We start from the raw sequence: 24,526 nt of genomic DNA on the forward strand, positions 1-24,526 counted from the left end.
GTTTACAGAACTTTAATATGAAATATATTAAGAGAATTAAAGTAATGTGTAAATACATTTTGACCTGCACTGAAGACCAGGTAGTGGGCTAGAATTTGTACCAGTATAGAGGGGTCAGAATCTTGACAGAGCAGATGGAGGCATTAAACTGAAATTTATTCCTATGCATATACAAACACTTAATCCTTTAAAAAAGGGATATGTTTTTATTTGCACTTGAACAGCCGTATCATTATTAAGGTACAGGTATTTGGTCAGTGACAGGTGGCGCGAAGTGGAAGCCCACTCAATAATCCTTGACTGCAATGATTATGGGTGTATTATACTGATGCACTGCTCTTTTGACTGTTGAATCTTTTACTTTGGTTTGTGATAAGTTTTTTCTAATTTCCTTTAGCACTTTCACTTTTAACAGCGTATACATATCGAAAGGTAAGCATATGATGAAGTGGATTTTGTTTGTATGAGGATAAAATCTTCATATACCCATGTGTTGTGCACCTTCTGTGAGATAGTAACTGATAGCAGGCACTCCCATTTATCTGTTGTTCTCGCTCTTCTGAGCTGAAAGAAGATGAACCTTGAATGTAATGCATGTCGCTTCTTGGTGGTTTCTTTTTCTCTGAAGGGTGTTACTTAATTCATACCAAGTGTCGCATGTACGTACTTTGCCAATAATTTATATTGTTCACCTGGCAGGTGCAGCGGGTGCCAATACTTTTCATTGAGTGTTCCCCATGCCCCCCTTTGTGCAAAACCCCCAGTGTTGTGGTTTGTGTTGCGGAAGAGGAAGTGCTTATTGCTCACTCAGACTAAGACTCCTTAGTAACTGCTAGGAACAATGGTTGGTTAGGGGAAGTGAGGGAAGTTTGTTCTCTCACTCCTTCACAAACCTCTTTTCCCTCCTTTTTCTTTGTCTGACACTTTTTCCTTGAGAAGTAGATAAATGTATTGAAAGGCCTTTTGTTAAAAGTTCCTGGGGACTTGGAGCAATTACTCTTCTTTTTCTGGAAGGAGTTAAGATACTCTCCTGCTAATTGGAACCTGCAGAATCAGGGAAACAAGAGTGTGAGACCATTTTAAAGTTACCATAGTTGCACCAGACATAGGTGAGCAGTCGTTCATTGGCCAGCACCCTAAACTCGGGAAGAGGGGGTCGTTTGCGCCCATCTTTCCTGCTATAATGATACCCTAGCGAACCTACTACCTATAAGGGTATCGTTCACAGCACAGTACTTCCTTATGAGCTCACACATTAGCCAGTATATTTGCAGTTGGTTAGTGATCGTGAACCTGCTCTCGCATCTATACTGCTACCCTTAAAGCCACCCTCCTCGTCCAGGGGACTAACGGTGCTCTCACTTGATGATTTACTACACTGAGTCTCCAGCCAGAGAATTTTCAGTAGATCACAGATTTCCTCGCCTGCCTCTGCCACAGCAGGTCCATAGCAGAGTATGGTTCCATCCTCCTGAGGGGAAGAATCCATGGTCGAAGGGAGCATACCCTTGGACATGGGTCCTGAGGTGGGATGATACTCATTCTCTGGGCATAGTTGAACGTATCTCCTATTAACCTGAGGAGGGCATCCCATTATCTTTCCTGCAAGACTGAAGCTTTGCTAATTAGGCAAGAGAATAGAAGAGGCTCCTAGGTATTGTGTGGATACTTCCCCGGTGGATTGGTCCATTTTCGAAGGGAGTTTCAAGCTGTCTTGCCTATCCTGGGACTTGGTCCTCAGGGAACCAGTGCATGCACCTTATGCTAACCTGAGGAGGACATCTTAGAGATCTTTCCCTCAAAGCTGTCTCTTCTCTCTATCATCAAGAAAGTAGAAGAGTCTGGCTCTTCATGTAAAACCTTTAAGGGATTGAGGATCTTTTGCCATACACCAGTTTGGGAGCTTCAGGATCCTATTCCCTTTGTGTAAGTTGGCACAAAGATGCCTGGTATCACGTGAGAGCCATGCAGTACTACTTGAGGAGGACTTGACATCCCGCACTAAGGTTGTTTAGCCTTCCCATTAGCCCCAGCAAGAACAAAGAAGTTTCCAGACACTGTTCCTTGAGCCTGTTTACTTGCAGATGCGACTTTGGGTTGATGTCAGTGGATACCTTTACCTTTGCCATCTCAAGGAATACAATAACTCATAAGCCTAGCCCCATTAGTTGCCTCCCAGTTTCTGTACAGTATCTTGTCAGTGTACTTGGCACTGAAGTTTTTAGACCACCTTTGCCTCTTACCTTATAGACTCTGCCCAGAGGCCCCCTTCTCTAGGGAGGTGGCTGCTCAATAGCTGTGTAACATTTCCCGCTCCCTCATGGGATGATTGCATTTCTTTTACGGTAATACGTTCAGGGAATGTCTAAAGGAAAGGTAGAATGACTGGGTCTTCTACCTGTTTTTGTTATCCCCATCTCAAGGGGCTGCTGGAGCTGTAACCATTATACACTGATTGGACATTTGATGTAAATGAATTACACTACAAAGCACCATTCATGCAGACATCTGCCAAGAAGCAACTCCTCCATCCTCCTGGCAAGATGGAGGATTGGTCAGTGTCTTTACAAATGTTTCTTTGGCTGTTCCTGGTTTGACAGTGCCAACGTCATCTCCCTTACAGGGAGATAGGTTTTCCGTGTCCTAGTACTGGCTTTCTTTTAAGCCAGTACTGACCAAGACCCAGGCAGCTTCAACATCTCTATGATTAGCTGTTAGGAGGTTATGGGAATCCCCCCCCCCCCTTACAGGACCAGGAAGGATAATTAAATTAAATTTCTCACTTCAACCACCCCTCTTAGTCCAAGGCTTGAGGATAAAAGTAGATATTCTGTGACACTTGTCATTACTTAATTTTCATGATTCAATGGCCATTTCTGCACTGCCAAAGACATATCCCTATTTTATAGCCATGAAAAGTGCAACTTGGTATAAGGATTGTTATACTGCATTGAAGTAGATGAGAATAAATTTGAAAGTACTGTATCTTAAAAAGGAAAAAATTAAAAAAAGATAAAAATGTAGAATGTAAAACTAAAAAGTAATTAGTGTGGGCATCATTACTTTGAAACTTGTTGGGCATGAGTTGAAGGATGCTAACTTGACCTAGGTACCTTTAGGAAAGGCGACGTTCAAAGAGATGATGAGAAGCCCTAAGCTCTAACCACCAGAATGTCAAAATTATACGAAGAATGTGTTACTGTATAGCTAACCAGAATGTGTAAACATTATAAAGGTAGATATAGATCTGTAGCATTACTACAGAAATAGGATATACTGTATTATAAAAAGTAAGCTTTTGGAGGTGTGCTTTGAAAATATAAAGATGCTGGAAGTGTTAGCAAGATCAATAATCTAAAGTAATCAATTGCCATTTTATTGTTGTAATGTGGAATTCAACCTTCAATTATTTTTAAAATGAGGGAGCTACAAAAAAAACAAAGAAAATGTTATGTATTTGGAGGACCTTGGAGTATATTTGTTAATACAAGATAAGCAGTTAAGATAGAATTTTAAGATGAATATTAAGTATCCATCAATGATCAAAGCATATTCCTTTGTCCTTTATCATAGTACTGTAATAGAGTAAGTTACAGAGCGCAACCACTGGAACCTAACAGCTGAACAAAGAAGTTTTAGAAGTGGTCAAAAGAATAACGATTTTCATTTGGATCAGTACAAGTCAAACAAAGCTTATGGATACATCATAGTGGTGAATACTGCACAATGGTGAGTATATTAAATTGAATAGATGATGCTCCATTGCATATGTTGTCTTTGCCAGAACCCTTATTCAATTTTTTTTTCTTCCTTTTTTTGTGAATAGTATTTTTTATGTGAACTGTGTATTCAATGTTCTTTTTTCACTGTCTCAATTAATGTTTAAGTGTCTTACAGGCAAGTTCTGTTATATCTTCCTTTCATTTTGTTGTGCTGCCTCACCTCCGTTGTAGGAACTGTACAGTATGTTTTCACCTAACTTCATCTTTGAGCAGTTTCCCAACTAGTGAGTATGCCTTTAATGCACAGGAATGGGATGCAAGTCAAAATAGTCTGGGAGAGGTGCCATCAGCATGATTTCTTTGTCTACATCATCGCCTTCTGTTTCTAGCTTGACAATGAATTCACCTTGTATGACTGTGAGTGGCAGTCTTCAAATAATGTTCAACCAGCCTTTTACAATTAACCTATCCATTCTCATTCTACATAGTACCCACTGCCTCTGACTACTCAATTACCATTTGTTCCTACACGAATACAAACACTGCTCTGAAGTATGAACAGATGTTAAAACTTAACAAGGTAGATGTAACTACCTGCAGGTGGCAGGAAAGCCCTGTCCATCTATTGGTCACCTAGACACTCACTTTTGACTTGGGCAGCCAGCAGCATGCACATGCTCTTGCTGCCGTTTGGCTATTTTGCTTTCTCTTCCTAGGATAAATGGATAATTGTTCAGACAAACTGTTATGTTCAAAGGATGAATTAGAGGAAAAATAAAAGGATATGCAGTTGTTTCTGAATAGAGAGAGCCACTGTGGTGTCTTCACGACTTCTGCTTCATCCATGGATGCGCTGAAGAATGTGACACCTTATGGTGGTCTCTGCTGCTGTAAAAAGCCTTCTATGGCCTCTTCCATGTGAAAGCATCATTGTTTGTCCATGACCCAGAAGAAGGCATGTCACATCTAAAAAGAAGATATCGAAAACTCCAGGAGGACTGATTGATAAGAGTTGTGTAAGACTCCGTCTATCTCTCCTCGCTTCTGTTTGAGACTCCGACCATCTCTCCTCGCTTCTGTTTGAGACAGTGCAATACCAAGTACCAATCCAAACTGGGAAGGCATCTTGGTACAGGGCTTACGTTTTTGCTATCGATAATTGATTTCGTATTTAATCTTGCACACATACTGTCAGTTGAGATGGAGAGGAATCAAGTCATCTCGGGTGTGTGTGGTGGTCCCCAGAAGAAAAGTACCAATGTATCAATGTCTTGGAAATGCAGGTTCCTAGCTTTCAAACATTTTGATTGGGCACTCAGTAGTGTGAACGAGGGATAACACTACAGTCGTAGCTTACTTTAACAAGCAAGTAGGGACTCAAGTTGACAAAGCAGGTGCACCTCTGGCCTGTGGACAATTTTGTAAACTTCTCCTACTTGCATTCCAGACAAAAGGAATGTCCTAGCAGTCACGCTCTGGTTGCCAGAGCCAGGTATTTAGGTATGGCTGAACAGGAAACTCATATTATTCTTCTCCCCTGTTCTAGACCCTTGGTACAACCTGGACACACAAGCCTTTCCTCCATTCTGCCTAATTCGCCAATTAATCAACAGGTTATAGACCCTAGTACATCTCAGGTGGCTGCACACCGAATGATATCCAGATCGGCTGATGCTCCTTGTCAGATGCCATCTTCTGCACTTGGTGTTGTAGAATGAACACTTTACAGGTCAAAGCCGATTTTCTCGTCTCCCTTCACTGAAAGAAGCTCCTCTCAGTCTTTGCGGCGAAAGGCTATCATTCAGCCTCGAGCATGATCTTCAGACTGAATGGCATAAAAATTTCTTCTGGAAACTTTCTATGACCATCTTAATCCCTCAGGACCCGGAGTGCGATGTGACCAGTGTTCTCAAGTCTCTTAGGCGTGCCACATTTGAGCCTTTGAGATGAGCATAGTTTTTGGGTACCCTTAGCTAAAGCAAAGCAAGTTGAAATACAATATTGTAACTAGTCATGCTGAAGGATGGAAGAGGATCTCTTAGCTTGTTCCAGTGTGCATGGCTAAGACCCAGCTGGCTACTATACCAGGTTCGAGTTCATCTCTTCTCAGGAGTAATCCAGAGGGCAACAGAATGATTGGTTTCTCTGTCCTGCAGGGTCCCCATGGTGCTATCTAAAGGATTTGATGCTTTTTGGCTCAGCTCCAAAGACTTCCCTTACAAATGGCAGGATAAAGAGAAAGATATCTCCAAGAACTTTTTTCCTAGCCTCGTGAGACTATTACAGTAGTTGCTCTTACTCACGTCAGTGAATTTAAAGATCTAACTTAGGCAAAGGCTCATGAAGTAAGTGATATTTTTTTCCTCCTTAGCATTCAGGAGGAACCTGTTGGTTGTTCTGTAAATTTCTCACATTTTCCAACTCAGAAATGGACAGTGAGATTCATCAATATAATGATTGTAGAGGGAGCCAGGTTGTTGGAGGATATTGCACAGACTAGGAGGAGGATGCTTTCACTCAGCTGGACTTCCACTTTATATTTGATAATAGTTTATCTGCTGGCAATAAAGCTGTCAGACACCAAGGACCTGAAAATTTGCAATCTGCAGGCCCTACTCATGAAAACTGAATATTCGAGGACCTTTTGTACAAATTGACTTCTACTGTAATCAAATGATGATCTGAATGGTCAGTGTCAACATCGTCAGAAAGAAAGGAATGCCTGATACACCTTTGTCTGAAAAAGTTTGACATCCTTGTGATGAGCAATGATAAATCAGGCATAGCAACATTTTAACAGCTTTTTTCACCCCTAGAGAACATAATGCAGGTAAAAAAAGGGCTTTCAGAAAATTGATATCGTTCTCCTAATTTGTCATTTATTTTAACAAAATGCTTTCTTCGAATACAATTTATTAAAACTTTTATTTGCTTCAATTCCAGAAAGATTTTAATATGGATTTATTTTTAAATGCCTTTGTATAACTGAAAATGCAATACAGTACCACAAATATCTACAATGGAAGTATAGTATATAAATAATAAAAATTTTTCAAATTTATTTACAATGAATAGGTACATAAAATACACTTGTCTGTCCATATATTACTCTTGAGACTCTTTAAAAATATCAGCTAATCGAACTTTCTCTTTAAGCCTTCCATGTTCTTTCGAGGGCTCACTTACTGGAACTTGCTCCGTGTCTGCTTCAACCTGAAAGTATAATGACTTATTCAAGAAAAATCTAAAAATTATTTTTACAATCTATCTATTGATCTGCCAATGCACTTCCCCCAATTTTGGGGTCGCTGACATAAAAAACAAAAACAAATTATGGGACTTCTCTTCTCTTCGCTCCATCCAGCCTGACAAGGGATTCAGCATGAGTCTGGTTGGTACTGCTAGGGTGCCACAGCCTAACCTCCCCTGTTATCCACCACAAATGAAGCTTTATATGCTGAATCCCCTACTGCTGCTAACTCAGCGGAGGACGCAGCAGGGCCTACTGGAACCATCGCTCACCATTCATTCCTATTTCTAACAAGCTCTTTTTGCCTCTCTCTCATCTATCCTCCAATCGCCTAGAGCTTTCTTCACTCCATGCATCCACCCAAACCTTGACCTTCCTCTTGTACTTCTCCCATCAACTCTTGTATTCGTCACCTTCATCAGCAGACAGCCATTTTCCATTTTCTTTACATGGCCATACCACCCAATACATTCATAACCATTCTAGCTGCTAACTCATTTGTTACACCTGTTCTCACCCTCACTACTTCGTTTCTAACCCTTTCTACTCGAGATACACCAGCCATACTCAGACATTTCATCTCAAACACATTCAATTTCTGTCTCTCCTTCACTTTCATTCCTCACAACTCCGATGTATACAGCATAGTTGGTACAATCACTTTCTCATACTGAACATTCATTCCTAACCCTCTATTCTTTACCACTCCCTTCACTGCCCCCAACACTGTACATCCTTCATTCACTCTGACGTGTATCTGCTTCTACTCCACCATTTTAGGTTGACCAAGACACCAGTCACCCGTTGAAATACTACCGCTAGAGAGTTTTTGGGTCCTTTGACTAGCCAGACAGTACTACATTGGATCCCTCTCTCTGGTTATGGCTCATTTCATCTTTGCCGACATACACAGTATAGTTTGGCCTATTCTTTACACATTCTCCTCTTTCCTCATACACTTGACAACAAGAAAATTCCTAACAATTCTTCTCTGAAGAGGTTAACTACTGCCTTACAATTGTTCAGCGGCTACTTTCTTCTTGGTAAGGGTATAAGAGACTTTAGCTATGGTAAGCAGCTCTTCTAGGAGGACACTCCAAAATCAAACCATTGTTCTCTAGTCTTGGGTAGTGCCATAGCTTCTATATCATGGTCTTTCACTATCTTAGATTAGAGTTCCCTTGCTTGAGGGTACACTTGGGCACACTATTTCTATCTTTTTTCTCTTCCTCTTATTTTGAAGGTTTTATCCACTTGTTATTTTAAAGTTTTTATAGATCCTACATGAAAAATTTATTTTAATATTATTGTCCTTAAACTCTTGTTGTTTATTTCTTTTCCTCACTGGGCTACTTTTCCTGTTGGAGCCCTTGAACTTATAGCATCCTGCTGAGGTTGTAGCTTAGCAAGTAATAATAATGACAATAATTTGCAGCAACAACATACCCAAGTACTTACACTAATCTACTTCCTCAAGTAACTCTCCATTCAACATGACATTCAACCTAGCACCACCCTTCCTCTCGTTCATCTCATAATCGTACTCTAACCCACATTAACTCTCAATTTCCTTCTCTCACACACCTTTCCAAACTCTGTCACTATTGATCCAACTTCTCCTGTGAGTCCACAACCAATACAGTACTGTATCATCAGCAAACAACTGATTTACCTCCCACTCATTATCACTCTCAGCTATCAGTTTCAATCCTCAACCAGGCACTTGAGCATTTACTTCTCTAACAACTCCATCAACAAACAAATTGAACAACCATGGCGGCACCAGACATCCCTGTCTCGGCTCCAGTCTCAGTGGAAACCACTTGGTCACTTCATTTCCTATTCTAACACATGCTGTATTGCCTATGTAGAAACTCTTCACTGCTCCAGTATTTTGACTTTCATAACAGTTGTGATTATGGTAACTTTTTTATTATGATAACTATTTTCTTATGACAATGACTGACAAAACCAACAAAGTCTAAAAAATATATCAATAAAGTTAGACTAGTAAACTGTATAATTTAAGGTGTTTCAAACGTAATTGATGAAGATACCTCGAGCAAAGCCAAAATTTTCAGTTATGGTAGTTGATCCACCATAACTCAAAAACTGTGGATTTCATTATCAAAATCGCTCAAAACACCACAAAAAGACTGGTATTTAATATATTTTGTAGTGTTATGAGCGATTTTGATAATTACACCTGGCGGAATGAATTCATTCATTCATTCCGCCAGGAATCATTATGAAAATCACTCAAAACGCCACAAAATACAGTATATTAGAAACCAGTCTTATTTTCTATAAACAGTTTATTGCACCATTCTATAATTTTACCGCTAAATCTAATATATGACTTATGAGGGGATTTTATGCTAGGAACACTACCAAATAACTACAAAAGCTATGGTTACATATAATATCTCCTCATTATTTCAAGATGGTGAATAAAGATTGAATTAAAATCGTGCTCACCTTAGGAGGTGATCGAGTTGGATCCAAGTAAATTCCCCTAGATTCAAGAGCAAGTACTGCCTCATCCATGAGTTTTTCAGTTGGAGTACTGCCTTCACTCTGCAGTCGCTCATACTCTTCAACAAAGAGCTGGCAAAGGGTGGGACGGTGGCTGTCTTCAGAGAGTCTTATTGTGCCAGGTGAACTGAATTTTTTATAGAATTGCCTGAAAGTAAGCGATCAGACCTACATGAAATGCTACGTTCATAAGTGGAATTTCTGCTGGATAGACATGCATTATGAAATACTATACTTACAAAATTTTGTTTTAATAGAAATGTATAAATAATTGGTCATCAGATATTTCAATTTGCTTCACACTACGCATACAAAATATGACAAATTTGAAAGTAATTTGCATTTTTCCAAACTATACAAACCAGAGTTTTTTCTTTACATAGGAGAATAACAGCAAAGCTGGAATACAGCAGTTAAAAATAGTAACATGTCAACAACCAGCCCGTAGTTACCTGTTAGTAGAGGGGAAACAACACAACCTCACCGGCTCACTGACAAATCATTTTTATATTAGCAAGGTTTTTGTAAGGGGTTGGTGATGGGGGAAAGTACAAGTAAAGGACTAAAAGTTTGTAAAATTTGGAAAAATACAAATTAATCCCACATTTGTCGTTTGTTCATACACAAATACAAATATCGTTCTTTACATAGGAGACTCATCCTTACGTGGGAAGACATCCCCATCCCAAATGGCTGGAAAACTTTACCAGGGATACTCAGAACTCCTGGGATGTTGAAAAGAATTAAGGATCCAGCAGGTCTTCGGCCCTGGCTTCAAGGGTTGTTCATAGCCAAAACTCTGTATTGTAGACCTGCCAGAATCAACAAGCTGTCTAGGTAACAAAGGAGATAAATGCTGTTGGCACGGACCCAGATTAAAACCAGAATGAACTCTAGTGAACACCTGAGGTGTTGTCAACAGGCTGAAAGCACAGCACCTGAAACTGGTACTGTATATCTTTTCGTGCAGAACGAATTTTAGGTACTTCCTTGATGACAGATGGATTATGATCTGTAAGTACGCGACTTAAATCTAGAGTGTTCAAGGATGCAAGGTCTATGACTGGTCTCCAATCTTCTCTTCAATGAAAAGACAACTGAAGAAGCCAAGGGACTCATCAGAGACCTCTTGGAGAGTGCCCTTCTCAATTATGGTCTACTGTATACTCCTGCCCGAAGAGTAATGTCCTTCGACGATCCCATCTCGAAGGACAATGATGTAACTGGATGACGAATCAGGGGATGGGGAAAGATGAATAACGGGACAATATATCCCACTCAGAGGACGTTGACAGTCTAGAATTTGGCTCTGTGGCACTTCCCACTCTACCACCTGCACTTCACCACCCACCGTTGGTATTGTGGGAGAAATGCACCCCTTAGTAGGGGTGCTTGTTCATATTCAGCAGTTTTTCCTCCCTTGTGCCATGAAAGGGCTGTCTGGAAGGGTGAGCCTTATCGGGTGTGAACTACCGAAAAGGCTCCTTACATGTCTTCTGTGCTTGCCTCTATTTAGAGGTGAAGGAGGCTAAAACACTAGAAACCTCCTTATCAGGCAGAAGGGTGGAAAAAGATAGACATTGAGGCCATCGCACAGGTGTTGCAATGCGTCCTTAAATGCTGCTTTTGAATCTGAAACTGGAGAGCAGTAGATGAGGAGCTTGTGGTTTAGAGGTTGCAAACAGGTCTACTGTCAGCAAACCCCAAAAACACAGGTTTTCCGTCGCTATTCAAGGACTTAAAGACTATTTGGAGCCAACCACCTGCATCTTCCTCCTTAATTTGTCCATCACTACATTCTTTCTGCCTGAAATGAAAAAGGAGTGCCCGGGAAATTGAGGTGAGGTCCGCCCATTTGGGTCTCTGCTGCAAGATGCCATTACACCATTGACAATGTACATCGTCTGGTTATGTGAGCCACTACGGTGGAGTTGTCACTTGTCAACACCATCGAGTGGCTTGCTACAAGAGGGCAAAAATACTGGAAAGCTTAACAGCCGGTTCCAACTTCGCTGAAGTCATGCTTCTATTAAAGGTCGAGGGTTTGTATTATGTGAAGGAACAAATAGTTATTTTCTTTCACTTTTTTTTTTTTTTACTAATACACTTATCAATTTGCTATTATAAATCCTGTCTTTTACTGTTTGCTTTGAGGCTTTAAAAATATGACTTGCATTATAATAATTTCAATTAACATAATAAATGATTGATAAAAAATACTGTAATAGAGTACTGTACAATAATAGCAGCAACACCACTGTATTAATATTCTCTAAAATCCAAATAGGGATCTAGTGATATCTATGCAATTGAATACTGTAAATTAAAAGCTTTATATTGCTTTAATTATAAGATACATATTACAAATTTGGAATTAATTTGTATTTTTCCTAACTATACAAATCTACGCTAAAAACATATCCATACTAAAGAGCAAATGGTTTTTATTAACCCTTTTACCCCCAGGCTATTTGGAAATTTCCAACCCTTAAACCCCAGGGGGTTATTTTTTTCCCAGCACATTTTGCAGTATATTTTTTTTAAATTGCTCTAAAAGCCTTAATTTTTGTCATAAAGAGGTCAGGTTGGTCTCATTCTCTTGGAAAATGCCTGAATTTTCTCAAAAAAATATAAAAAATATGATAAAAAAAAATTTTTATAGCATTTTTTTGCAAGGACGTACCGGTACGTCCATGGGGGTAAAGGGATGGCTTTTGTGAAACGTACCAGTACCTTTGGGGGTAAAAGGGTTAATGTAGGAGCAAAGCCTCAATTATAAAATCAATTAATTTTATTTGCTTAATGTGTTAATAAGGGTATTGTACTGTATTCCTAAAGCGTTAGGAACACTAGAGGGAACTATCAGGGTGTGGGGAACAGGTTGTTCTTAGGCTTAAAGTACAGTAACTTTGTAAACTCTTTTGCTTGTCACAATGTTAAACTAGTGGCACGCAGTAGAACGCAGCTTATTTCTCGACCTTGACCTTTGACTTTAACATGTATTAATTGGAGTGGATTGTAATATACTCAAATATGAACCAAGTTTGAAGTCTCTGACAACGATGTCCAACTTATGGATGATTACGTGAATTGGACATTTTGCTTTACCGTGACCTTGACTTTTGACCTTTACCTTCCAGAATTTAATCGTTTTCAGGGGCTTTTTATTACTCTACGATTAAAATTGTAGCCAACTTCATTGGTGGAGGTAATAATTTTGAGTTGTGAGTTATGGAATTTAAATGTTTTAATTTATTGTAAGTTTTAAAGAATTTTCTTTGAAAATGAATACATGGGGTTTTACATTGCAAAATAATTAAATTAATGCATAATTTATATAAAATTTCTGATAATCTTATAACTTATTTGCAAACAAAATCACAAAATTGTTTTTCAAAGAAAGTGTTGAACATTTAATAAAATAACATTAGATATGTCCAACTCTACTCCATTTTTTTTTATTTGCTAGAGGATAATTTCCCCCACCTTTAAACCTGAAGGATAATTTCCCCCACCTTTAAACCTGAATCCATTCTCTAGGTAGGGGAAGGGAGCTTCCTATGATGTGAGCAACCTCTTGTCTGAGTCCATAATATAAAACTGATTACCATTACACTGAGCAGAGAGAGTATTCTCCATACCCCCTTGGGCATATCATTCCCTAACCTTCTTTTAAACTGACAGTTTCCACCTTAACTGAGAGCTATCCAGATAAATGACATTGGTTTTACATTCTTGTCGGAACAAACTGAAGTGTCGTAGAAATATAACGACAACATAAAAAGGCATTACTTACGCTCTAACCACATCTTCAGGGTAAAGAATATTCCTAATTGGTTTCTCTTGAACCTTGCGATCAAATCGTGGTTCCAGCTTAGGAGGAAAAGCTTCATAAACGTCATACCACAAAGGCTTATCAGCAGGTTTCATTGCACCAGATTTCAAAAGTCCTGTTGTCCTGAACAAGCAAGAAAAAATACATATATAAAGTATATACATTGTATATAAAGACTTTGATTCAAATTCAACTTCTTGAAGAGTATACTAGAATGAATCAAATACTTTCATAAAATGGTAAAGTTACAAAAGTGCTTTCCTTATTAAGTAGTGTACAGTACTTCAAAACAATTTCATTATGAAATTTTTATTAATAAAATCATTTTCAGGTGTTTATAGCTTCAGAAAATTTCAATGTTAATCTTCACTGTGTAACTTTATTACATCATGATAAAAACAAATTTCAAACTACTTCAAAATACATTACAGAAGTATATACTTATATTCATAACTATTAAGAGAAAAGTTACACTACTCGTTAGTTTTTTAATTTTTTACAATATCAAAATATGTCACGAGATCCAATCCTTGAAAAAAAAAATTCAGGAGCATCACTATATAAACCAAAACTATTTCATTCAATACACCAAATGATGACAAAGTTGTAGGCTGAAAATTACTTTCCTATTACAGGTACAGTGTTGAATTATGATTCAGAGCTTGATCTTACCTTCAGACTAGCAGGTATTATTTCATTAAAGGAATAAATCTATCTCATACGAATACAATATCGCACATCTTTTAATCAATTTGTATTTTTCCTAAATATACAAACCTGACACCTTTAATAGGAATATGACTTAAGCAAAGCTGGAACTGGCTGTCAAGTTTTTTGTTTTTAACAAGGCAAACACAATTGACTGTCAGGTAGCGTTCACCTTCACTTTGACCTTTGACCTGGGACTAGCAGGGTGGGTGAATAGGGAGGTATAACTTGAAGGTCTCAGGTTTGTATAGGTGAACATATATTTCCACTACATTCCCAGGTGGTGGTTTGATTCCTGAATGAAGGCAGGCGTGTTCAAACCCGTATGAGAACAGACCGTTCCATTGAAAAGGGAATGTTAACTCCGTTTAGTTTGAAAAGAGGCTTAAGGCCAAGTGATAGCCTTTTATTTGCAGTACCAAACAAAGTTTTCCTCTCTGAGGAACAATTAGAGCTCCACTATTTTTAGTATAGTGGCACTGAGAGGAGAGATACCCCATCTATGAAACCAACCACAACGGACGACCCACTTCCTCTGATATACTAAAGCAGATGTCTCCCCGGAGGTATCCTGCCATTCTTTTGTCCCCAGTCTTGAAAGCCTTTCTTTCCGAGGAATTGCTGGATAACCTCTAGGTGTGAGGACGAAGTGATGGAATCGCTATATGGAAGGTCTCAATGTGTTTGTCTGAATATATCGTAAGTGGAGGGACCTCTTTTGGTGCCTCTGTGAGCAGATGCAAAGGTCTGGGAACCATTCTGCATGTTGCCACAACTGAACTACTAGGGTCATCAAGAGATCTTACGATGCGCTGACTTTCTTTAGAAGGCTCCTTATTATGCACCTCAACGCTTCCCCTGAAGAATGGTTTTGGTGCAATGCTAATCGCCCATGAAATCATGCACAGAAACCTAGATAGTTTTCAAGAGACTTATCCGGGTCAGTCATCCTGTGCTTCATTGAACTCCTCTTCTTCCTGGTGGCAGAAGTAGTAGCAATGGTAACAGATGAACCATGGTCAAGGATTTTGTAGGAGACAGGCCCTCACCAACAAACGATGGTTCAGCAGGCAGGATGGAAGCAGCAGCAGGGCTGAAACACCTCTGCAACCAAGCTGCAGTTAACACCTCCAGAAGCTTCTCTGCTGAAGAGGCACCATCAATACCAAGGGCAGGCCACAGCACACCCAGACTCAGGTCCTTGCGAGGATCGTCAGCACTTACTTCAGAGGGAGTGCTTTGGCGAGAGGCAAGGGGATATCATCTTCACCAGAGGAAGGTAATACTCCTGTCACACATAAAGGACTCCCTGAAGGAGAAAAAGAAGAACAAGCAGAGGCCTTTGAACACAAAGAAGAGAGAAAAGAGCCTGTGAGGTTTTTGGACATCAGCTTGGGTGTACCCAAAACAAATTCCGAAGAATCCCTCTTCACCTTCTTCCTCCTCTTCTTCGCAAGCTCAGTCCACTGCAGCGGATTTAGGATAGGGGATTCCTGTGGACAGAAACATCCCCTGCAGCATCTACAGTTCATGAAGGTTGACCTCCAGGCTCGCCAGGACATAGCTGCATGCCTGACCATGGAGCGGACATCACAAGCACACCAAACAGCAATATAGAAAAAAAAAGCAGAAGAATAATATTTTCAGTTAAGGGCCAGAAAGTACGACTGTACTCTACTGCAGCTAAACTCAAAGTGAAGGTGATCAGGTCTTCCCCCGCCACCTGACAGCCAGCTGTGTTTACCACGTTAAAAGCTTAATGGCGAGTTCCAGCTTTGCTGATGTTATACTCCTATCAAAGGTTAAAGGTTTGTATTACATAAAGGAACAAAGATAACTTCACACTTACCTTGTGAATATGGTGCCAATTTTTTCTAACCTATTTGAGGCCATTGTAAAATTGGGAAAGAGGAAGCTTCTACAATATTCAAAGACCACAGGACTGAAACTGGAAAAAATAAAAATTAGAGTTAGCGCACTATACATAGGAAATCTATTATAAATGTGAGGAACTGGTTCCACACCTGAAGGTGTACTGTATACTGTATGTACATGTGTATATGGTAGTAAACCAAATGTATTATAACAAATTTGGAGGTACAGTAATCTTTATTTTCCCTAATGATACAAACCTTGAGCTCTTTACAGGAAATATACTTTTGGCAAAGCTGGAAACTAGCCATGAGACTTTAAGCTAAGTATAACTAAATATCCACCACTAGTTAGCAGAGGGGGGGGGCCCTGGCCCCACAACCCAAAGGCATGATGTCAACAATAACCCCAAAAAGATAAAGCCTACAAGACCCATCCATGGGAGAGGCGGCAACCGCAAGCGGTCAACAGGCATCACCATCTGCAGCAAAGACCCCTAAGAGAAAATGCTTAAGAGACTCGTTTATGCCCTGGCGGTATGGTGTCAATGAGCAGAAGCTGCAAGCAGTCACTTAACTCACTCACCAACAAGCTCCAAAGAGCAAGAGAAGGGCATGGAATCCAATTCCGCCGTAGGGATCCCACAAGAGGAAACCACTCGGACGAAGGCAGTCTCTCCTGCGGGCAAGTAAGAAGACTAACCCCTGTTGTTGCTGTAAGCAATTCTCCCTGCAAGTGCGAAGATTGCTGGACAGTGACTGGTGGAGGTTAACTCTCCCTCAGAAGAGTAAGTTGTCCAACACCTCAAAGCAGACCTCCAGGCAGCGCTCTCTGCTTCCCGTCAACGAGCTGAGCTCAAGTTGAAGGTCAGCATCAAGAGCTGTCTGTGAAACGTAGCCGAAGCCAGTTTCTGGGTTATCCTCGTACACCAGCATTAAGGAGGAGCGAGGGAGAAAGCCCTAACTCAAAACTCAGAGGAGTATCGCTTGCAGCTACTACGGGTTGAACACCAGGGCTGTAGGAATGAAGGTAGCAATCCAAAGAGAGCTGCAGCTCAGGGCATGAGAAAACTATTGGTGCATTATCTCCAGATTTTTGGAAAGGATGACCATGGTTACTCCTTTGGGAGGTAGATATGCACTCCTGCTGTGCCCTTAACTGTATTAATAATAATAATGAAAAAAAAAAATTCCTTAGCGGGGAGACCTGAAAGCCCCAAGAAAGGCATGAGTTGCCGGAAGTGGAAATGAGAGAGACCATCCCCCCCCTTGTGGTGGATGCTGTTGCGATAAGGAAAGCGACATTGTCCACACCTAAGGGTTGTCGGTGGGTCACGGGAGAAGAATCCCTTTTAGACTTCCTCTTCTGCCGCCTACCAAATCTCACTCACTGGGAGGATAGTCACTCCTGACACTTGATACAAGCGGAGTTCTGCAAGGAACAGAGACTGCATACAGGGCAAAGGAAATGGGGAACTGCCTCAGAGGCCAAAAGTAGGTGCCGCAATTGGTTACCTTCCAGAACGGGAGAGAGATATAGAATTCTCTCCACACTCGCCCAAGCCAAAAGCAAAAGTAGCGATATAGCACAGGTACCTTCTGCCCCGTGCTAACTAGTGGTGGGTAGTTATACCTCGCTAAACGTCTTATGGCTAGTTTCCACCTTCGCCCAAAGTACATTCACTATACAGTAAAGAGCAAAATGGTTTGTATAGTGTCAAAACTAAGCAATTTTAAGTATTTTGTTATAGAGTCTACTCATATTATTGTATTTAAAGTTAAGAAATTTATTGTCATTCAATTAAAAGAAGTGTGATTTTGATATATATATATATATATATATATATATATATATATATATATATATATATATATATATATGTGTGTGTGTGTGTGTGTGTTTAATTAATTACATTATACAGTAAAACACCTGGAAACCAGTAGTTTCTTTCTATTTCTTAATATGTTGAAAGTGTGTATGATAAATTGGGTTGAAAAATTTTAATTACAAAGTCCATGTACGATAATCCATTGGAAAAAATCTGGCAAACCTGATCAACATGCCCAAGTATTGTACTTCAACCTCTACTTGGGTATACGATTTGATTTCTCTCAATTTACCACAATCCTAAGATCATGGCAAAATGCATAAAAAGTAAAAATCCCTATGGCCATAATCTTGCTACAAGCAAATGCTTATGAATTTAAATTATGCTCTCACATCACAGCTAAACTTACTAACGTAAAAATTTTACCAATCAACATATTTTTGACTGAGTGCCTCCAAACTAGATATGAATATAAAGGTACAGAATATTATTACAGGTCATAGCTGGAATAATAAATGGTTTACAACTTGAGAAGCTAAAATTAAAATTTTCAGGGCCAGTGTTGCTATATATATTAGCAGCTAAAGATCAGTATCTTCATTAACATGAACAAATACCGTAGTTAACAACGGAAATAAATTAAATCTACACAATTGGTTGGAAATATAAGCAATTTTGGCACTAAAGTTTTACATGCTAGGCTATCGTTACATTATAAATATGTCCTTGGAAAAAATTTTCACTGATGACTTACTTTTCAGTTTAAAGTAGACGGAGATAGGCTGCCGATAGGTGAGCAGCATATATGCTAATGCAGTGCTATTTAGAACACTGATACTGTAATTGACCACCATTTAATATGATTTAGGAAACTGAGTCATATAGCTGACCATTGCCTATCAGACAAAATATCAGATGAAGAGTATCACTGCTACTAAAATGAGTGGTTTGACAAAATTGATATGGTTTGGAAAATACAAGTCATAATACCCACATTTGGATAGAAAAGAGTTACAGTATACATTTGTTATAAAAATGAATGCCTGTCAATTTTTGAAGGCTCAATAATTATTTAAATGAAGAGATTCACCAGCCAAATGAGTTTCGCGTGACTTACAGAACTGGCCCGATTAAATTCGGGAATAAGGAATATTCATATAAATGCAAAAAAATTAAATAAAATTATAGTAAATATAAGGGATACAAAGTAAAAAAAATTTTGAGGTAAATCTATATATATTAAACTAAATGGTGTCAGTTTAGAATGTGGCCTACCTAGCTTGTTAGGTTAGGTTAGACATACTAAAACAGAGATAGAATTTCGTAGGCCATACTCGAAAGGTAGGCCACATACTAAACCGGCACCATCTAAATCTTACCTATAAAACCTGTTCCTTAAAAAAGTTAAAATAATGGAGCTAAAATCACACAACTATATCAATTTTACTGTAGCACAATATTCCTAATGAATAAGAAATGTTCAAAGAGCATTTATTAGTCATTTTGAACTATTCTGATGAAAATAATAGGGGGAAATTCATATTTTGGACCCTTTGTATATCAGCGGCCAGTTCCTCCCGTGTGCATAATAAATGGGTACCAGCTAACCTAAACTCCCACACCACCTAAGGTTCTCCCACCTAACCTAAAATAGGAGCTGTATCCTTACTTACTTACAGACCAGGGGCCCCCAAAAGATCCCCTTGGACTAAAGTATTCTTGGTTTACCTTAGGGTTGTGTTAGCTTACGAAACCGCTTCACTCCTTAACTGGAGTTCTCAGGCGTATTTCCCACTTTGACTTGTCCGCAAACTTTGAATCAGAGGTATTAACATCAACAATATATCCTACTCTAGTTAAGAAAAATACACTAAATTCTAATTACCTAATCAATTTCAGACTTTGGGGTTCCTAGTGCCTTATCCTTACAATCCTCCGCTGCCGCAAAATGAGTTTGTTGGCACTCTATCCCATAACAGATAGTTGCAAAGCTTCTTAAGCTTGTACTTCTTCAAAGCATCGATGATACTTATTATTATTATTTTTATTATTATTTTCAAAAGCCAAGCTACAACCCTAAGTGGAAAAGCAATATGCTATAAGCCCAAGGGCTCCAACAGGGTAAAATAGCCCAGTGAGGAAACGATATAAGGAAATAGATAAGCTAATTTACAAGAGAAGTAATAAATGATCAATAAAATATTTTAAGAACAATAACATTAAATTACATCTTTTATATATAAACTATAAAAACTTCAAAATAAATAAGAGGAAGAGAAATAAGATAGATCAGCGTGCCCAAGCGTACCCTCAAGCAAAGGAACTCTAATATAAGACATTGGAAGGCCATGGTACAGAGGCTATGACACTACCCAAGACTAGAGAACAATTATTTGATTTCGGAGTGTAATTAAGCTTATTTTACTCGTACTATGAACAACATTATTAATAAAAATCTAAATCTTTAATTTTGTCCCATTCTAGATTGAATTTAGTTAGTATAACACTTTGCTTTTATCTGTTTTGGCAACCTATTGTAGCCGATTTGGACTTTTTAGATTCTTCTTTCATATTCATTGCCATACCTACGGTATGTATACAACCAGATCCCTGCTAGGATTTTGCAACACATCTATGATTATGTCTTGTTCCATCAACTGTCCTAATTTTGGGCATGAAAATAAATTTTCTGAATTATCCTCTTGTGGAAATAATAATAATAATGAACTCATGGTACTTTGGTAGACCTACAAGCAATCGGCCACCGACAGTCACTTGCTAGCTCAGCGATACATGATAGTGCGATATTCCAACCTTGAATATGTAGAAAAGTCATGGAATATTGGCAAGAAACCAGAACAGTATTGCTCAGGCAGAGTAAAAAAAAAAATCACGTACAAACACAGTTTTAAGCACATCCAAACAAAACTGTAAAATTTTGGACGCCGTTGCAAAGGCTACGATCCGCCCCACTTTAGTTTGTTGTTATTATTGTGTTCTACTTTACAGAGTAGTAGGTATAAAGTGGAAAATTAGGGGCAATGGCTGTCTGTGTAGCTGTCATCGGTAAAGAGGTAATTGAAATTAGAATTAACGCTCCAATGCAAGTATAATAATTGTAATTCAATAATAGAATTAGTGGTCACTGCATATTCTGGAAACACAAGAGCCTATTCCTAGCCTGTATCATTTTTTAGAAGGCTTGGGCAACCTAACCTGACCAGGTACCCTATGATAAGCAAATAGACTCCAGATGAAATTCCAAATTAGGTTGAGTTACATACATCCCTTTGGGTTATTTTACCAGTGGTATTGATTGCATTATGTGTTCCTCTTAGATTTTTTTGACCTCATCTTTCCGATACATCTCTGGTAAATCTTTACAAATGCACCATCACATCAAACCTCCACATTTCCCCTAATGGTACCAAACCTAGGATGCTGTTTCCTTACTCAGCACTGTTTTAACTTCCACTTATACAAGAAGACCTAGAAGGCCATGTTTCAGTCATAACATGTTTACGTATCTCTAAACGATGCACAGGTTAATATATATATATATATATATATATATATATATATATATATATATAGCACAAATTGTTTCCCTGTGCATAATTCAGAGATACTTTGGAGCCTTTATATATCAGCGGCGAGTTCCCCCAGTGTGCATTAAAAATGGACACCAACTAACCTAACCTACAAGCCATGTATCTACCCAATGGGGGCCGGCTAACGCGCCCCTGCGACCCCCTTACTCTGCCGTATTCTTAGTCAGCTGTCATCATACATACACCCCGATACTTTAATGTAATGAGTAAAAATATAGTGTTCTAGTCCAGTTTAGTTAACTGATATTATGGAGGGGTCCCCATGAAGTCCATTTGAAGAGCAAGGATATGTCAACCTAAGTAGTGATTGGGAGAGTGTGAGGTTTCGATGCTTTCTTGTGTCAGCATTTTTCAATATTAATCTTACCCGATAATCATGTAGCTGTCAACTCTGTTGCCCGACAGAATTCTACGGAAGGGATACGCCAGCGATCACTATACAAGAAGGGGGTGTACTCACCAGCGCCACCTGTGGCCAGGTACTGCAGTACTTCTTGTTGACACCACCTCAATTTTTCCTCTGTCGTGCTTCCGGCAAGACCTACATGGATACGCTTATAATTTTGGAGTCTTGTTCACGGTTTTTGGTGAAGTATTGCTCTAAGATTTCAGCTTTCGCTATACAGGAAACTTGTCTCTTAGCTTAGATAGCTTTTAGATTGATTTGATTAATGGTTAACGATTTTTTTGCTTTAATTGGAATCCCCCTTGACTGTTCTTTGATTCAAGATGTCCGACCTTTCTCAAGCTCCTCCCCAAAGACGATGTAGGACTTGTATTAGGCGTATTCCGAAGGCCTCGGTTGATCCTCACACCGTTTGTTCTGACTGTAGGGGAAAATCCTGTCAGTTGGAAGATCGATGTGAGGAATGCGCCGGACTTTCGGAACTTGATTTTGTTCGATTCCTCAAGTATACCACTAAGTTAGAGAGAGAGAGAGTTAGGAGGAGTTCGGCTCGCTCTTCGCTTTATTCCTCACCCCATGATCCTCAACCTTTTCCTCCCCCTGTAGTGGCTACCCCCGATCCTACTATTTGTGCTCAGCCTGATATGTCTGATGTTTTACGTGCCATTCAGGCTTTAGGTGATAAAGTGGAGTCGGTAGTGAGTGACCACAAGTTCCTCTTGGCAGACGTCAAGGAACTTAAAGTGAAAAGTGCAGTGGGAAGTGGTAGTGCCAGTGCTGTGCCGAGTGCTAGTGTCAGTGTCAGTGTTGTGCGTGAGGGTACTTCTGTGCGTGCCAGTCGTCCTCCCAGTCCGGGACCTCTTGCAAGCTCCCAAGCCCAGGGGAGAAGCAATGTCGAAGGGCAAAAGGGTTCGGCAGGCCTTGATCGGCGCACAGCAGTATCCTCAGTGGTTGCGGGCGTATCTTACAGAGATCGTCACTTCCACTCTCAGACGATTGAGCCCTTATTTTACTCGTCTGCAGAAGAATTTTCGGGGAGAAAACGCTGGACTCAGGTCTCAAGACCTCTTAAGCGTAAAGTCCAGACCGCACGAGTTGTACAGCCCGGATGTAGTCATTGGGCTAGCTCTGACTCGCCGCAGTCATCAGGTGACTGCACGCCTCCTAAGAGAGGTAAGGCGATGCCTCAACAGACCTCAACTTCTGTTAAGGCTCTGCCTCAACAGACCTCAACGTCTGTTGATCCCAAAATGGCTTTGCTGCAGTCTATGCAGTCGCAGCTTGCGGTATTGATGCGTGATTTTCAGGCAGAGAAGGTTACACCTCCTCCTGCGAGCGCTCCTCCTCCTCTACGCAGTCCAGTCTGCCAGACGTACGAAGTTGAGGTTCCTCAAGCTACCTCCATGCGTGAGCTACCGCGTTGGGAGTTGCCAGATACCAGCGTTGTGCAGCAACCTCCACCTTCCTTGAGACAGGAACCTCTTACCACGCGGCAACCTCCTCAACAATGGGGACAGGAGTCTTATGCCTTACAACCTCCTCTACCTTTGAGGCAAGAGTTTCTTGCAGTAAGACCATCCTCGAGGCAGCAACCTCTTGAGGTACGACAACCTCTGCCATCCTTGAGGCAGCCACCTCAGCTCTCGCAGCTGATACCTCCCCTTTCCTCGAGGCGAGAACCTCAACTCTCGAGGCAAGCACCTCAAGAACCTCAACTCGTGAGACAGGAGCCTCTTTCTGCGCAGCCGCCACCTCAACTCTCGCAGCACCCACCTCAAGAACCTCAACTCGTGAGACAGGAACCTCTTACTGCGCAGCCACCTCAACCCTTGAAGCAAGCGCAACTCTTGAGACATGAACCTCATGCAATGAGTCAGCCACCTCAACGCATGCATCTACCTCTTTCTCCTCAGCTTGAGCAGTCTTTGCAGCCTGAACCTCAGGTTTTACTACAGTCACCTCTCACCACGCTTGCTCCCCAGACTCCCGCAGAGCCTCCTTCTTCCCAGCCTCATGACTTTGTCATTACCAGCCCTCATCCTCTTCAACAGAGACTTGAGGATGAATCCACAAGTGTATATGCACCCGCTTGTCAGGATTCTGCCGTTCAGCATACCGCTGTAACTTTACCTCTCGCTTCTCAACCCTCAGGTGATGAGGTTTCTGAGGAGGAAGCTGCGCACCTGGACGATCCCTCTTCTGACGTGGAGGAACCCAAGTCGTTACCACCCTCCATTGACTTTCGCAAGGTCCTGGCTCTTTTCAGAGAAGTTTACCCGGATCACTTTGTGTCTGCTACCCCTCGCTCTCCTCCATCAGAGTTTTCTCTAGGCATGCAACCTGTTAAGTCTGCCTACACTAAGCTCGTCTTCGCTAGATCTTCTAAGAGAGCTTTGAGAATGTTAGGGGATTGGTTGCAGTCCAAGCAGCAACTAGGGAAGACGTCATTCATGTTTCCACCTACTAAGCTGACTTCTAAGGCGGGCGTATGGTATGCCACAGGAGAGGAACCAGGCTTGGGAATCCCTGCCTCTGCCCAGGCTGACTTCTCAAGTTTGGTTGACTCTCCACGAAGGTTGGCTATGAGGCGCTCTAAGGTCTGCTGGACCTTTTCTGACTTAGACCACTTCTTAAAGGGAGTCTTTCGCGCCTTTGAGATTTTTAATTTTCTCGACTGGTGCCTGGGGGCCTTGAGCAAGAAGACTGCCCCATCTGACAAGGACTCGGCCATGCTTATTATGTCCTGTATGGATAAAGCA

General features: G+C 40.4%; 2 protein-coding genes across 5 annotated transcripts in view; one reads left to right on the plus strand and one right to left on the minus strand.

The window, feature by feature from the left end:
* Positions 1–6,768: 6,768 nt before the first annotated feature.
* Positions 6,769–19,778, minus strand: mRpS23 (mitochondrial ribosomal protein S23). Of its 4 annotated transcripts, none has more exons than XM_068350487.1 (5): positions 19,636–19,778; positions 15,900–15,998; positions 13,304–13,465; positions 9,451–9,655; positions 6,769–6,935 (listed from the first exon to the last, which is right to left on the minus strand). In XM_068350487.1, the coding sequence occupies exons 2-5, from the start codon at positions 15,941–15,943 to the stop codon at positions 6,828–6,830; spliced, it is 519 nt and encodes a 172-aa protein (XP_068206588.1). In that variant the 5' UTR covers positions 15,944–15,998; positions 19,636–19,778; the 3' UTR covers positions 6,769–6,827. The 4 variants fall into 4 exon arrangements, with proteins under 4 accessions (XP_068206588.1, XP_068206590.1, XP_068206589.1 ...); XM_068350489.1 differs by having other exon boundaries at positions 15,900–15,992; positions 19,636–19,723; XM_068350488.1 differs by lacking the exon at positions 19,636–19,778 and adding an exon at positions 19,479–19,584.
* Positions 19,779–20,665: 887 nt separating this feature from the next.
* The window catches only part of LOC137620250 (trafficking protein particle complex subunit 2-like protein), an 88,499-nt gene continuing 84,638 nt past the window's right edge, over positions 20,666–24,526 (plus strand). The window contains exon 1 of the mRNA XM_068350491.1: positions 20,666–20,824. Coding sequence (XP_068206592.1) covers positions 20,792–20,824 — 33 coding nt within the window. The 5' untranslated portion in view covers positions 20,666–20,791. The remainder of the gene's footprint in view (positions 20,825–24,526) is intronic.

The sequence above is a fragment of the Palaemon carinicauda genome, chromosome 26 (genome assembly GCF_036898095.1).
Source record: "Palaemon carinicauda isolate YSFRI2023 chromosome 26, ASM3689809v2, whole genome shotgun sequence".
NCBI classification, from domain to species: domain Eukaryota; kingdom Metazoa; phylum Arthropoda; class Malacostraca; order Decapoda; family Palaemonidae; genus Palaemon; species Palaemon carinicauda.

Excerpts from the sequence above, each read along its gene's own strand:
- mRpS23 (XM_068350487.1), bottom strand. The coding sequence starts at position 15,943 with ATGGCCTCAAATAGGTTAGAAAAAATTGGCACCATATTCACAAG. Across the intron at positions 13,466-15,899 it reads ATTGGCACCATATTCACAAG|GACAACAGGACTTTTGAAAT; the intron begins GTAAGTGTGAAG and ends TTGCTTGTTCAG. Across the intron at positions 6,936-9,450 it reads CAACTCGATCACCTCCTAAG|GTTGAAGCAGACACGGAGCA; the intron begins GTGAGCACGATT and ends TTATACTTTCAG.